This window comes from Tiliqua scincoides, chromosome 5 (assembly GCF_035046505.1).
Source record: "Tiliqua scincoides isolate rTilSci1 chromosome 5, rTilSci1.hap2, whole genome shotgun sequence".
NCBI classification, from domain to species: Eukaryota; Metazoa; Chordata; class Lepidosauria; order Squamata; family Scincidae; genus Tiliqua; species Tiliqua scincoides.
In genome coordinates, this window is record NC_089825.1 from 112,563,446 (window position 1) to 112,579,874 (window position 16,429).

General features: G+C 48.7%; 1 protein-coding gene across 1 annotated transcript; it reads right to left on the reverse strand.

Annotated features, from left to right (window-relative positions):
* Window positions 1–1,140: 1,140 nt before the first annotated feature.
* On the reverse strand, window positions 1,141–13,942 carry LOC136654156 (zinc finger and SCAN domain-containing protein 20-like). Its single transcript, XM_066631052.1, has 5 exons — window positions 13,889–13,942; window positions 9,895–10,748; window positions 8,324–8,498; window positions 4,425–6,398; window positions 1,141–2,338 (listed from the first exon to the last, which is right to left on the reverse strand). Exons 2-5 carry the CDS (start codon window positions 10,675–10,677, stop codon window positions 2,247–2,249), a joined length of 3,024 nt encoding a protein of 1,007 aa, XP_066487149.1. The 5' UTR covers window positions 10,678–10,748; window positions 13,889–13,942; the 3' UTR covers window positions 1,141–2,246.
* Between the last annotated feature and the right edge of the window lie 2,487 nt (window positions 13,943–16,429).

The window sequence follows — 16,429 nt, forward strand, 5'->3', positions numbered from 1 at the left end:
GAGTGAAAAGTGTGGCATAGAACAGGCAGTGCACACCCTCTTACAATCAGGTCTGTGTTTGTATTGCCATTCAGTTGGGAGATTGGGGAAAAAAAGTGTGGTACAAACCCCAAAATTCAGCTTCTAGGAATCTTGGCATTCATATAAAAATAAAACAAAATCATGTTTCTGCCCTTATGGTTGGGAAAATAGACTTGAAAGTACAGGCGGGGTCCCAAATCTATGGATCTGGTATCCACAGATTTGGTCATCTGAGAGGGGCTGCCCTCACACATGCCTAGTAACATTATTTAAATGCTTACCCCAACGAAAATGTTCTTTACAGGGTTGATATAAGCATTCAAGTTTATAGTGACACGTATGCTGCCTCCTGATAGCCTGAATGCTTGAAAAGACTAGATTGAGGTTAAGCAGTTTACTTCAGCTTCCTGTTAACCTTGATCTAATGCAGTAGTTCCCAAATTTTTTAGCATCAGGACCCACCTAAAACAAAAAGCTTTACCAACCACTGAAGCTTCAGTGGCTATAAAGGTTATTTGGCCATAGTAGCATAGCAGCCCAAGTAGCAGATTGTTTAACCTTGATGCACATAGTCTAATCTAATTGTCTAGTCATAGTCTAGTCCAGTGGTTACCAAACTGTGAGCTGCGGCTCCCCAGTGAGCTATGGAAACCAGCCAAGGGAGCCACAGAGTCTTTACAAAAAACATGCTGCCCAATAACAACGTATAGAATTATAGCCTAATGGGGAGCCATGGCCAATGGCCCAGTAGGTCAAGGGACCCACCAGTTGAAAAAGTTTGGGAATCCCTGGTCTAGTCTAATTTTCAATTTTATGACCCATCAAAAATTGGGTTGGGGCTTACTGGTGGGCCATGGACCTACACTTTGGGAACCACTGATCTAATCTTTTCAAATGTTCAGGCTGTAAAGAGAAGGCCTGTGCGTCACTATGAGCTTGTCTGTTTATAGTGACCCTGTAAAGGAAGAACATTTCTGCTAGGGTAAACATAATAAATAATAATAATAATAATAATAATAATTATTATTATTATTATTATTATTCGATATTTATATACTGCCTTTCTGGTCATCGGATTACTCCTCTGACTTTATTCAAGGCAGTTTACAAGGAAATAATGCTAATGGGAGTGCTGGGGTAGAGCAGTGGAGACAGTTCCCCATATCTACGCTTTTCATATCCACAGGGGGTCCCTGGAATCAATCCCCCATGGATACTGGGTCATGCCTGTATATAAGAACAGTTTGAAGAAGTCTCAGGAGTCCAAAGACATGAAAACTATTTCTAGGGGTCAGAGAATGCCCCATGTGGTACCTTATCTCTGCACACGATGAAAGCATCATTATGCAAAATAAGGAACAGTGTGCACTTGTGCTTATTTTCGTTCTCTATATCGGCTGCTGAAATCTGCTTTTCTTGTCACAGAAGATGGGCTACCTTGGTGCAGAATTTTATTTGTCCTTTGGTACAAAGAGTACAGACTGTTCTGCTTCTACTATAGCAACAAGGCCTTCCCATCCCCCTTTACCCTGGCCTGCTTCTGTTCATTGCTAAGAAGCCCTGAAGGCTGCCCAGGGCTCTCGGACCATCATAACTCATTCCCTGTGATCTATCCTCTCAACTTGAACAATCCCCTTTTTTCGTCACAACCATCCAAAACAATCTCTGCCAACAGCTGAGTGTTTTGTCATAGAGTTGAAATGTACCTAAAGGTCATCTAGTCCAACCCCCTGCCTGTAAGCAGGAAATCCTTCTATAGCATCTCCAGCAGGTGCTTCTTGAGCCTCTGCTTGAAGATTTCCAGTGAGGGAGAATCCACCACCTCCCTTGGCAATCTGTTCCACTGCCGAACCGCCCTTACCATCAGGACTCTTTCCCTATCCAATCAGAATCTCTTGCAGTTTGTACCAACTGGATCTAGTTCTACTTTCAGAGGCGGTTGAGAACAAATTTGTGCCTTCCTCCACAACAATCTTTCAGGTATGTAAAGAGCGCTATCATTTCCCCTCTCAGCTTTCTCTTCTCCAGGCTGCACATAGCAAGTTCCTTCAACCTTTCCTTGTGGGGCTTATTCTCCAGCCCTCTGAACATCCTCATCGCTCTCTTCTGAACCTGCTCAATGCTCAACCTCAGGTTTCTCTTCACAGGCAGCTCCTCCTTTGGTAACCTGTTCACAGGACCACACGTCACTTGGTTTCCATCATTAGCTCCTGGAAAGCTTTTCCTCAAGACCTCTTGCTACGGCTGCAGGGAGATGGCAAGTGCCCATCACTGCCAGATGTGGGCTGACCCAAAGTGAGGCCAGTCACCAGCCTTCCTGTTTGGGGAGAAAGGGACAGACAGGAAAGTTAAAGGTGCTGCAAAGGATATCAGGAAAAGGATCACCAGTGTATGGAAGCCATAGATCAGTAACAGACCACATGACTTGCAGGCAGAAAGGGCTGGGAGCCCTGAGCCAGACTGAGGTGGTAGCCACTGCTTGTGGATTGGTGGGGGGCATTGGCACTGTTCACCTCATCCTCCACTTGTAGATTTAAAAAAGGAGAGAGGAATAAAGCAGAAGAGTAGTGGGCTAGGAAATCTTCTGGAGAGCCACTCTAGGTTCTATACTCTCTTCCACTCATTTCCTTTCTTCTTTTGCAAACCTAGTAAGCCATAGGAGAAGAAGAGAGGGTAGTGGTGACTCTTTGTGCCTGTTGATCTGCCATTGCGTACACTGCCAGGTCAATGGGGTGACATTTGGCACACTGCCTCAGGGACCAGCAGATCTTGGGCCACTCCTGTTGGATCTCTAGTTTAGAAAAACAAGGGACCAGTGATTTTTGACCTTTTTCATCTCATGGCACACTGACAAGTCACTAAAATTGTCAAGGCACACCATCAAGTTTTTGACAATTGACAAGACACACCATGCTGCCAGTGGGGGGCTCACATCCCCCATTGACCTTACTAATAAATGACTTTCCCCCAAATTCCTGTGGCACATCTGGCACACCAATGTGCCACAGCACAGTGGTTGAAAATGGCTGGTCTAGACTTTCTGGCTTTGGAGAAACATCAGGCCTAATGCCAGAAAACTTTCTGGGAAGTGCAAACTACATTTAAGTGATGGGGCTTTGGTGCTCTGCACAGCTTCTTGCTCCTCCTTGTGGCTAAAAGAATCACAATATATTTTGCTTTACCTACTTCTGCCCAGCCCACAGGTGTACACATTTGATCCCTGTTGTGTATATGCAATGTTGGGCAGAAATGGCTTAATTTGGGGGGATAAAGCTTTGAGACCACAGTTTGATAGTTTATAGCAGGGGTGTCCAAAGTTTTTGGCAGGAGAGCCACATCATCTCTCTGACACTGTGTCAGTGTCGCCGGGGGGGGGGGGGGAATTAATTTACATTTTAAATTTGAATAAATTTACATATGTTTACATAAATGTATATATTAAAAATTAACTTATTTGAATGAATGAATGAAGGTCCTGCAATAGCTCAAGGCCTATAAAAGGCCTTGCACAAAGCAAGGCTGGCCTTTCCTTTGCTGCTGCTACCGCATCACAGACGTGAAACAGGGAGCAGTGGAGGGAGCCCTCATCCCACAGCTCATGCAAGAGGTCAAACAGTTGCCCTCATGCTGAGAGCAGTTGCATTGGGCCAGTGTGGGCTCCAGCAAATCTCCAGAGGGCCAGAGGCTCATTGGAGACTGGGTGCTCCCTGAGGGCTGCATTGAGAGTCCTCGAGGGCCACAAGTGGCCCCAGGGCCGGGGTTTGGGCACCCCTGGTTTATAGTACACAGAGTATTGTATTCATCTCCAGGTCTAGCTGCAGAGCTTTCTCTATATTTCACACTTTGTTCTTACATGAAACCTTGACTTCCCAGATCCTGCACATGCCCATATAAGAGTGTACCAGGCTAGAAGCCCAGTAGGACTAAGAGTCAAACACAGAACTGGTATGATAACAATATGCCTATTTTTAGTTATCTGTTTTACTGGATTGGTGAGAGAGGACAGACTATCTGTATAGAATGTATTCCTTAGCCCAAATGGTTGTCCCTTGACTCCAAGACTTCCTGATGCCTGAAGTGGCATGCCAAATGCATCCCCTCCTTACATGATGATGTCCCTACCTCAGATCCTCCCATTCTTAATGTCTTAGCTTAGCACTCTTCTCCCCTCCACTCTTCCTCTTCTTCTCTGTCCTCCACTTCTTTTTCCAGTCCAGGGAGTAGAAGGAGAATGAGTAGTGGAGGTAAGAAGGTGGACAGACAAGAACATACACACCACCAATCATCTACCTGGTGCAAATGCTTCAGCTGGCCTCACAGATGAGCCGGCCTGGCCCATGACCATCCTCTTTTGAGCCATTTCCACAATGAAACAGCAATTCCCAGATAAAACTGTCACTTACGGGGGCTGTCCAGCTTGGCTCCCTCTTCCGGCGACTGCATTTGGCCATCCTTGCCAAGCCCTTGCAGCTGAGTTTGAACCAGGACTGTGCCAGTAGTCTGGGGTGGAACACAAGGCAACACTGTTCTTCCGGCACAGAGTTCTAAGCCTGTGTCACTCCCTGCCTTTTCTCTTTTATTGTGCCTATTGCCCTTACCATGCCAGCGCCCAAGGATGGCATCCAGTTCCTCAAAGTATTGCCACACTTGCCGGCCACGACCGCAGCGTCGGTTCTGGTCTTTAGCATCCCGGTAGCTGCGCCGAAGATCCTTGGCGCGCTGCCGGCATTGCTCCCAGTCACGGTAGTACCCAAGGGCTGCCATTTGTACTGCAATCTGTTTGTACACCTCCTCGTTGCGGTACTGTTTGTGCAGCTGACTCTGGACACTCTCATGTCCCCAAATGCTCAGGAAGTCCCGAGTCTCCCTCTCCCCCCATCTGAGAGCTCGCTGAGCATGACTGAGGCTACCAACAGCTTCTGTCTGGTTACTGCCCTCAGTCTCAGTAGACTGCAGTGCCTGAATTTCTGGCAAATTTGGCATCTTAGCTGGGCTTGTGGCCCAAATCTGGGATGAACCATGACTCACTGGAGGGCCTTGGGCACATATATCAACATCAGTGCCCTCTAAAGCCATTTCTTCCTCACTGTGTCCACTGCCAGTATCATGCCACCGCCTCAGAATCACGTCCAGCTCCTCAAAGTACTGCCACATTTGCCGCCCACGCCCAGCACGCCGGTTGTGGCCCTTAGCCTCTTGGTAGCCACGCCGAAGGTCTTTCGCCCGCTGGCGGCACTGCTCCCAGTCACGCTCGTAGCCCAGGATTGCCATATCGGCCGCAATTTTCTTATAAACTTCTTCATTCCTATGCTGGTGATGCAGTAAGCTCTGGACACAGTCTTGACCCCAGAGACCTAGGAAGTCCCGTGTTTCTTTCTCCCCCCATTTGACAGCCCGTTGGGAGGGCACCTGGCTGTCTTCTGTCTCCTCACTTGACCCTGTCATCATCTCGATCTGGTCTGAGTCCTGGACATCCACCAGGCTTGCATTCTGTGCAGAGAGTCCCTCACCAGAGTCATCTGCGGACTTGTCTGCACAGCTCTGCGTGCCACTGGCATCACAGTGAGCTTCTGTCTCTGCACCCTGCCCCAGAATTGCATCCAGCTCCTCATAGTACTGGCAGACTTTTCGGCCACGAGCAGAGTGCCTGTTCTGGTCCTTGCTGTCTTTGTAGCCACGCCGGAGGTCCTTGGCACGCTGGCGACACTGCTCCCAATCCCGGCCGTACCCAAGGGCTGCCATCTCTGCTGACACCTCTTTATAGACATCCTCATTCCAGTGCTGCTGATGGAGCAACCTCTGGATGCGTTTGTGCCCCCAGATCCCAAGGAAATCCCGTGTTTCTTTCTCCCCCCAGTTGGCAGCCCGCTGAAAGACTGCCTGACCTATATCCATTCTCTCGGTAAGCCCTGCTGCCCAAATGCCACTCTGGTTCAACTCTGTAGGTTCAACTAAGCTTGCAAGGTGGAACCCTGTGGGCCCCTCCATGCTACTATCCCCACTTGAATCATCTGCTCCATCTTCTCCTTCGGATCCATTGCCCTGATCAAACAGCGGTCCAAGAATTGCATCCAACTCCTCAAAATACTGCCACACCTGTCGCCCACGTCCAGAGCGCCAGTTCTGATCCTTGACATCTTTGTAACCCCGTCGGAGGTCCTTGGCGCGTTGGCGGCACTGCTCCCAGTTGCGGGCGTATCCCATGGTGATCATTTCTGCGGCAACCTTCTTGTACACCTCCTCATTCTGATACTGATGCTGCAGCGTCTTCTGGATGCGTTCGTGACCCCAAACACTCAGAAAAGCCCGGGTCTCTTTCTCTCCCCAGTTGACAGCACGTTGCTTCCGGCGTAGTGATGCTCGCAAAGCCTCTGTCGCTAACAGGGACAGACAAAGAAGAAAATAGCCTAAGTTCCTGGCAGGCTGAACAGGCAGCACAGGAAACATTTTCTCTGTCTGTGGTGGAAAGACAAAACGTAGATTGTCTGCCACAAAACCTCTGGCACAAAGACTGTTCCCTGAAGGTACAAATTTAAGACACGTTGGTTTCTGTTAGCAATTTTTAGACTTCCATATAGTCAATAAAATATCTCTTTTTAAAATGGCTTCCGTGGATGCCAAGCCTGTGGCTGAAGGGCCTTAGGGGACTCCCGGAAGCAACCAGAAGTCACCAGCATGAACCAGAAATGATTTCTGGTTGAGTCAGAGAGGCCTTTTGAGGAGGCTGAATGTGGCCCCCAGCTAAATTATTGAGGTGTCGTGCCCCAGCAGATTTAATTATCTGTGGATTTTGGTATCTGTGGGGAGTCCAGGAACGGGCCGCAGAGGGAGAATCTGTTTACTCATTCTCATAATTTCCACTTTCAGAAAATGCATTCCACATCAAAGCTTTCTCAGTGGCAAGTTAAGCAAGTGTCATGCAGCCCCTTCACAATGCAGGGGATTTAAGAACCAGTTGTTGGGCACACTGTGGGTTGACAAGAAACTCTTGCCACAGCAGATGAGCCTTGCTGCATGGCAACTGTGTATGTTTCATTTGTGTGAGCACACCCTTGAAAACAACCAACCCACTTCTGTAGCTGCAAAACTGTTGGGTAAAGGTGGCAGGAATGAGGAAGCTGCTTTCTAAGAAATCTTGCCTGCCACTGCCAATTATCTAGTCCATCTACGCACTGCCTTACTGCCAAAACACTCAAGGCAGATAGTGATTCATAATTATGTGTAAAATCCTAGAGGTGTAATACAAAGTAGAAAATAGGCGGGGAGAGGATAGAAATAAGCAAATCCAAGTACCAGTTCTTTCCTTCAGCTACATCATGGAGTTGTACATTGACCAAGTGAAGCAGCCAATGAGAATGACAGACAGCTGTGCTTCCAAGGAACCCTTATAGCTCCATCTTATCCTTCTGCGTCTATCCCCCCACTTCCACTGGAGCAGCCACACCAAAAATGGGCACACGGTATCAGGCGGTGGGGGAAGGGGTCAGGAGGTTTCAGAAGCAAAAGGGGATTTAAGTCTCTTTACACTTGTGTAAGCTTCCTGCTCTGCAATAGGTCTCTTCAGACCTGTGCTAACTATTTTGCTAGAGCAAGTCTGAATAGAGAAAGGGGGCAGGAAAGGAGGATAGGATCCGGCATGCGCCATCAACACTGGATGCACCCCCTCTCATAGCCTCCCTCTCCCCTGTTACTCCCTGCCCAGTTTCAAACCCCTCCTGCTCCCTTTCCACTCTCCCCCACCTCTTCCTGCTTCTCCTGCTGACTTACCTGCTCTGGAGGGCAGTGAGAGAGCCAACGATGCACACAGGAAGGCTCTTCCTGCCAACATCCCCTACGCAGTATGCTGCCAAAGCACCTTTTATGACTTGGGCTAACTGCTTTACAGCAGTCAGTATCAACAAAAGAAGTGCTGTGATTATACCCAGCCCAGAAAGCCACCAGTCAGGGTGCAATCCTAACCCCTTCCGTCGGTACTTTCCAGCACCGACATAAGGGCAATGCAGCTCCGAGGTAAGGGAACAAACATTCCCTTACTTTGAGGAGGCCTCCGTGAGTGACACCCAACTGCAGGATGCAACACACGTCCCATTGGCACCGCTATGCCAGTGCTGGAAAGCACTGACAAAGGGTTAGGATTGCACCCTAAGTCTCTAGGCTATACTGACAATACAGTAAAGAGCTAAGAAGACAACACTTGACATGCTGACATGCTACATCTAGACAGGGTATGAGAAAGATTCAAAATTCTAGAATTTAACATGAGGAGGGATGAATGCTTTCTAGCTGCACATCCTTTTCCTACCCGTTTCTTGTGGGTCTTGTGGCTCCTTTCCAGGGACTCCAGGTAACTCATTCTCGCTTTGTCCTTCTTCTTGAGAGGTTCCATCAAGGCCAAGCTGGGAGCTGGGCGATCCCGACAGGCTGCCTGGGTATACCATCTCTGGGGTTGTCCCCTTGACCTTCACATACATGGAAACCTATGGGACAAGTCACCTGTGGCATTATCAAGGGAGGGGACAATAAACTAAATCTAGAGATGAACAAGAAACCTTACTTCTCAGTAAGAAGTACTTCTTACTTCTCTTACCTTACTCAGAACAATGCTAGAAGCTAAGCTGACACTTCCTGACCCTAAGCAGGTTTCCTTGACTGCAACCAGTTGTGAAAAGAATAACGTTTGCAAGGAAGAATTCTTAACAGCTGTTAACAGATAGGAGCATCCCTCAGGGTCAAATGCCAAGAATATACCGTATTCATATATTTACCATTTTTACAAGCCAAGATAGCCACGCATTCATATTTGCATTGACATACCATGCTATCTTGTCCAATCCTTTATCCCATCAGAAGGTGGCTGGACAGCAAGAGGTTCCATAGGCAAGGTAGCATCCAGACTTCCAGGACTTCAGGAGGAGAGACTTCATCAAGAATGCCCAAACATCTTGGCTAAACTATTACAATATAGTATGGACAGGAGTGGCTTTGATTCGTCAGTCTACAGTCCCTTCTCATCCAGCTGTGATGATCCAACAGTATGGCAACTCCCCCCATCATTGCCCCGATGTCTTTGAGGGTTATGCTCAGTGCCTCAAAAAACCCCTTTTGAGCCATGGTGCTCTTATCCCAAACAATGAGCTTACAGTTCCACAGCACTTGGACCATGTTGCTTTGTTCTGAGATGCTGCACAGAGGTGTTTCTGCCATGTAGGCCACAGGCAATAGCACAGGAAAAATCACCCAGGCCTAAGTAATACGAAGGGTTCCATAATTCACCCTGAGTTTAGATTCACCCCTTTAGGCAGTGGTATTCAAACTGGGGCATTGCAATACCTCAGCCTGTGGGTCCTGGCCTCTGCCCCCTTAAGGGGCGGAGGCAGCCAGGAGACAGGGGGAAGGTAGCGGCATGATCCACAGCATTGCGCCACTCAGGGGGGCTGCAGGGGCTTGAGTGCGCTTGCCCAAGCCTCCTGCAGCCTCCCGGGGGTGCAGGGAGCACTGCGCAACCTTCAGCAGGGCTCCCTAGGTCAGGAAAAGCAAAGCGATTGCGTCCCACTCCGCAAAACTAGAAGCGGAGCACAATCGTTCCACTTTCCCTTCTGACGGGGCTGCAGGGACTGGGATGCACTCACCAGTCCCTGCAGCAGCCGTCCCTGTGTGCGGGGAGCCCTGCGTGAGCGCCTGCACGGCTCCCCAGGTCAGGGAAAGGGAGAGTGGGGCGATCGCACACATGGCTGGAGGGTCTCAAGAGAACCTCAGGGGAGGTTAGTGTGCTGAGGAAGAGGGTAGGATGTCATTGCCCAAACACGTCAAAGACCTGTTCCCAAATATGCCAAAATGGGGAGGGGGGTGCTCTGGAAAGGACCCAATTCTCACCTGGTCTTCCCAGGGCTTGGCCTTGAAATGTCCCTCTTGGAACTCCTCTGCCAGGGCCACTGCCTGAGCACAGGTCTCCGGGTGACACTCCCCTACCCATCTCTGCATCTCTTCTGGTAAGACCTTCAAGAACTGCTCCAGGACCAGAAGCTCCAGAATTTGTTCCTTGGTCTGGCTCTCTGGCTTCAGCCAGCAACGGCCAAGTTCCCAGAGAAGACTACAAGCATCACGAGGCCCCTCAGCCTCTTGGTAGTGGAACTGCCGGAAGCGTTGGCGCCGTGCTTCAGTGCTGACAGCATCCCCTCTCAGGATGGCAGCCTTCACTTTCACATAGTCCGCAGCATCCCTGGGATCGAGGCTATTGTAGACTTGCTGGGCATCCCTATTAAGGAACCACACAAGACGGGTCACCCACTCTGCTTTCGGCCACCTGCAGACGGCGGCCACTCGCTCAAAGGTGGCTAAGTAGATCTCAAGATCAGTCCCTGGAGATAATGGGGGCAGCAGAGGGCTCTTCAGTGCAGGGTCATGCTCAGTTTCCCCCAATGCCTGTGAGGTCTTAAGCTGCTCTGGCCATTGGGGCACCTCCTCTTGGAATTTGGTAGCATATGAAGGAGCTGACCATGTTGGACAAGGCACTGCATGCTCTCCATCAAGGACATTTCCGAATTCAGGAGCTGATGGCTCGTCTGGTTCCACCTTCACCTGGGACAGCTTGGCCTGATCTTGGGGGATTACAGCTTGGAAGTCCAGTTGGTAATGGCCCTCCAGCCCAGCAGCCATCACAGGGCTCTGCTCTTCTCTCCCAGGTCTTGATGGAGGCAGCTGACTTTTCCAGGGAAGGAGGCCTACAGCTGAAGCACACATTTTATTTTAAAATATAAAATGCAAAGAAAAAAGCTCATGCCCATACCTGCAAAGATGAACTGTCACCTCAAATTTCCTTCCCTTTCAGTCAAATATGTCATCCCTTTCTGTCACACACTGATCCAGATCCATTTGGAAGATAATTCCCATTCCTGGATTATCTTCCAAAGCAAGCTCACAGACAAAATATGGCCAGAGTAGCAGTGAGGGCGACCAGATTTGGAATTACATTTCTTTTCAAAGACCTTCAAACTTGAAAATCCTTTTTAACCATCCTGAAATTGCATTCATTCAACAAAGACATGGGTGTCAAACTCATTTCATATAGTGGCCGAGTTGCATTCATTCATGGTGCCTACTGAGGGCTGAAAGGGACATCATCAAGTGTGAAATGACATCATAATGCAGATGATGGCTAGATATAAGCACTTTGTTCTCACAGAGGAACTCATCAGCTGCAAATGACAGAAGAGAAAATGTGTAAATCTTGTTCATATATACTTGTCCATACATACTTGTTGATACAAAACTTGTTCATAATTTCAAGATATGAGAAAGCCCAATTAGCACACTAGGGGCCCAATCCTATTCCACTTTCCAGCTGCAGTGCAGTAGCAATGCCGCCCTGAGGTAAGGGAACAAATGTGCCCATACCTTGAAGAGGCCTCTGTGACTGCCCCCCCCCCCACTGCAGGACACCCCATTGGTACAGCAGCACCGGCCCTGGAAAATTGGATAGGACTGGGCTCTAGGACAGTGTTTCTCAACCAGTGGTACCTGAGGTGGTGTCTGGTAGTAATCAATGGGCCCCTGGTCACCCCACCGCCTGGCAGTGAGACCAGGAACATGACACAACAAACAGCGGTAGGAGGCTCAATATTGTGGACAGATCCAAAGCATGCTTTACCACACTTGAAAAAGCCCTCCTGTTCACCCTGAGACTCTTACTGGTTGTATCTGGTCTCCCAACCCAAAAGTAACTGGCAATGATGTCATCAGCGGTTACTTCTGGTGGTACTTTAAATTAAGAACATAAGAACATAAGAACAGCCCCACTGGATCAGGCCATAGGCCCATCTAGTCCAGCTTCCTGTATCTCACAGCGGCCCACCAAATGCCCCAGGGAGCACACCAGATAACAAGAGACCTCATCCTGGTGCCCTCCCTTGCATCTGGCATTCTGACATAACCCATTTCTAAAATCAGGAGGTTGCGCATACACATCATGGCTTGTACCCCATAATGGATTTTTCCTCCAGAAACTTGTCCAATCCCCTTTTAAAGGCGTCTAGGCTAGACGCCATCACCACATCCTGTGGCAAGGAGTTCCACAGACCGACCACACGCTAAGTAAAGAAATATTTTCTTTTGTCTGTCCTAACCCGCCCAACACTCAATTTTAGTGGATGTCCCCTGGTTCTGGTATTATGTGAGAGCGTAAAGAGCATCTCCCTATCCACTCTGTCCATCCCCTGCATAATTTTGTATGTCTCAATCATGTCCCCCCTCAGGCGTCTCTTTTCTAGGCTGAAGAGGCCCAAACGCCGTAGCCTTTCCTCATAAGGAAGGTGCCCCAGCCCCGTAATCATCTTAGTCGCTCTCTTTTGCACTTTTTCCATTTCCACTATGTCTTTTTTGAGATGCGGCGACCAGAACTGGACACAATACTCCAGGTGTGGCCTTACCATAGATTTGTACGACGGCATTATAATACTAGCCGTTTTGTTCTCAATACCCTTCCTAATGATCCCAAGCATAGAATTGGCCTTCTTCACTGCCGCCGCACATTGGGTCGACACTTTCATCGACCTGTCCACCACCACCCCAAGATCTCTCTCCTGATCTGTCACAGACAGCTCAGAACCCATCAGCCTATATCTAAAGTTTTGATTTTTTGCCCCAATGTGCATGACTTTACACTTACTGACATTGAAGCGCATCTGCCATTTTGCTGCCCATTCTGCCAGTCTGGAGAGATCCTTCTGGAGCTCCTCACAATCACTTCTGGTCTTCACCACTCGGAAAAGTTTGGTGTCGTCTGCAAACTTAGCCACTTCACTGCTCAACCCTGTCTTCAGGTCATTTATGAAGAGGTTGAAAAGCACCGGTCCCAGGACAGATCCTTGGGGCACACCGCTTTTCACCTCTCTCCATTGTGAAAATTGCCCATTGACACCCACTCTCTGCTTCCTGGCCTCCAACCAGTTCTCAATCCAGGAGAGGACCTGTCCTCTAATTCCCTGACTGTGGAGTTTTTTCAGTAGTCTTTGGTGAGGGACCGTGTCAAAAATTGGTGGACCATGTGAAGTAGTATGGCTGAGGACAAACCTTGAGAAACACTGCACTAGGAGAACCCAAGTATAACAGGGGCCAGAGAAAATACTTCCGGGGGGGCCACATCTGGCCTGTGGGGCCTTATTTTTGACACCCCTGAACAAAGAATATATATAAATCTGGATTCAACAAACAAAAATGTAACTGTTCCAAAGATGCAAGGATTTGAAAACGTGGATTTGCACAAAGAAACAGGGAAAATATATATGCAAGAAGATCTTGCCCCTTTTCCCCATGTGCACACTGATGACAGCATGAGACACAGCAGCTCAGAAGCAACTCTCACTTTATGTTAAATGGAGCTCACTCTGGGTGATTGTGCAAGGGATCGAAGTCTTTAAAACTGTTACATAAATAGATACTCTCAGTGGAAAGTGTTTCTTTAAGTCAGAATGCCAGATGTAGGGGAGAGCACCAGGACGAGGTCTCTTGTTATCTGGTGTGCTCCCTGGGGCATTTGGTGGGCCGCTGTGAGATACAGGAAGCTGGACTAGATGGGCCTATGGCCTGATCCAGTGGGGCTGTTCTTATGTTCTTATGTTCTTTGGCTATAGGCCCAGCCCCTCCCTGTGCTTTAGGGTGATGCACACACCTCTACCATCCCCACTTTCTCCCATTCACCGCCCATCTCCACCCACACACACACACACAATCTTGCAATCCCCATTCACCATCACTCTCTCTTGCCCCCAGCACATGGAGAGGCAGCTCCCTTGTCTGCCTCTGCATCCAATGCAGCTTTCTGCATCCCCTGCAACCTGGGTAAGCCAATGCACGTGTCTATTCCACTCACCCTCCTGAAATCCAGAGGCTGCAAATCTCGAACTCCAAACCACCACCACTACCCCGGGGTTTCCAACAGAGGAACTAGGAAAGGGGGAGCTGCCCCCTGGCGAGAACAGGGTTAATCCTCTTCCTCCTGATTGTGCTGCCGAGAGTGGTCCAAAGTCTTGTCAATCAGCTGGGGAGGAAGCAGGGTTAACCCTTTTCTCTCTTTTTCTGTCTGCTTCTAGTCTCGCTTTCTACCCTGCTGGTGCCACGTGTTGGCATTTTCTCACGAGCTCCAATGCAGTGCAATGCAATACAGTCGTCTTTTTTTCTAGCCTCTGTTCTGGATATTGGGTCTTAACTGCCTTGCAACACGAGTAGTCGAAAGCGCCTCTGAGCATGTGCAGAGTGCCTTCACACAATAATGGACCTACGCAGTGGGATCGGGTACACCTGCAATTTAGAGATATGCGTGGCAGACCCCCATTCAGCCACTGCAGCTATTACCACCCCACATCAACATATCTCCATGCTGAGAATAGCTCTCTCTCGGGGCTGAATTTCTCCAGGTCACATAAGCTGCCAGTTGGGTCACAACTGCCCTACAACACGTGTAGTCGAAAGCGCCTCTGAGCATGTGCACAGCGCCTTCACTTAATAATGGGGTGGGATCAAACAAAAAACGCAGCAACCCAATTTGCACTGATGGAGAAAACAAGCACTGGGCTCCACACGCTGTTGGAAGCAGGCTGCAATCCTGTGCACACTTTCCTGAGAGTAAATCCCATTGAACACCATGGGGCTTACTTCTGAGTAGACATGAATAGGTTTTTGCTATTAATGTTGCTCGCTTGGCTATCTTGAGCTGAAATAAATACAGTAGATTTATTTAGAGTCCAAGGTTGTTTGCAAAATCCTAAAAAAGTGCCTCCTGAGCGTGTGCAAAGTGAATTTCCCACTGAACCACAATTAACACACACAACACACGCATAGATAAGTGTCTGGAGACGAGACCGACTGTTCCGCCTAGAAAGATCATTCTTCCTGGCGTTGTGATTCTGGACCTGAGCTTGCGACCCCTTTCTGGACCCCTAAGCGCTGTCTTCTCCTAATTCCCCCATGTCACATGTAGTTAATTAGAAATATGGGGAACACTCTGCACATGCCCAGAGTAACTGCCTCCTTCATGAATTCTTCCTGGCATTGCGAACAGAGATTCTAGAACTGAGCTTAGACCCCTTCCTGGACCCCTAAGCGCTGCATTCTCTTAACCCCCCCCCATCTCAGATGTACGAGTTGTAGTTAATTAGAAATAAGGGGGGAACACTCTGCACGTGCCCAGAGGCACTGCCTCCTTCGCGCATTGTTCTTGGCACTGCGAACAGAGATTCTGAACCTGAGCTTGTAGACCTTCATGGACCTGTAAGCGCTGTCTTCTTCGTCCCCCCAATCTCATATGTGCGAGTTGCAGTTAATTAGAAATAAGAGAAACATAAGAACATAAGAACATAAGAACAGCCCCACAGGATCAGGCCATAGGCCCATCTAGTCCAGCTTCCTGTATCTCACAGCGGCCCACCAAATGCCCCAGGGAGCACACCAGATAACAAGAGACCTCGTCCTGGTGCTCTCCCCTACATCTGGCATTCTGACTTAACCCATTCCTAAAATCAGGAGGTTGCGCATACACATCATGGCTTGTACCCCATAATGGATTTTTCCTCCAGAAACTCGTCCAATCCCCTTTTAAAGGCGTCTAGGCTAGACGCCAGCACCACATCCTGTGGCAAGGAGTTCCACAGACCGACCACGCGCTGAGTAAAGAAATATTTTCTTTTGTCTGTCCTAACCCGCCCAACACTCAATTTTAGTGGATGTCCCCTGGTTCTGGTATTATGTGAGAGTGTAAAGAGCATCTCCCTATCTACTCTGTCCATCCCCTGCATAATTTTGTATGTCTCAATCATGTCCCCCCTCAAGCGTCTCTTTTCTAGGCTGAAGAGGCCCAAACGCCGTAGCCTTTCCTCATAAGGAAGGTGCCCCAGCCCCGTAATCATCTTAGTCGCTCTCTTTTGCACCTTTTCCATTTCCACTATGTCTTTTTTGAGATGCGGCGACCAGAACTGGACACAATACTCCAGGTGTGGCCTTACCATCGATTTGTACAACGGCATTATAATATTAGCCGTTTTGTTCTCAATACCCTTCCTAATGATCCCAAGCATAGAATTGGCCTTCTTCACTGCCGCCGCACATTGGGTCGACACTTTCATCGACCTGTCCACCACCACCCCAAGATCTCTCTCCTGATCTGTCACAGACAGCTCAGAACCCATCAGCCTATATCTAAAGTTTTGATTTTTTGCCCCAATGTGCATGACTTTACACTTACTGACATTGAAGCGCATCTGCCATTTTGCTGCCCATTCTGCCAGTCTGGAGAGATCCTTCTGGAGCTCCTCACAATCACTTCTGGTCTTCACCACTCGGAAAAGTTTGGTGTCGTCTGCAAACTTAGCCACTTCACTGCTCAACCCTGTCTCCAGGTCATTTATGAAGAGGTTGA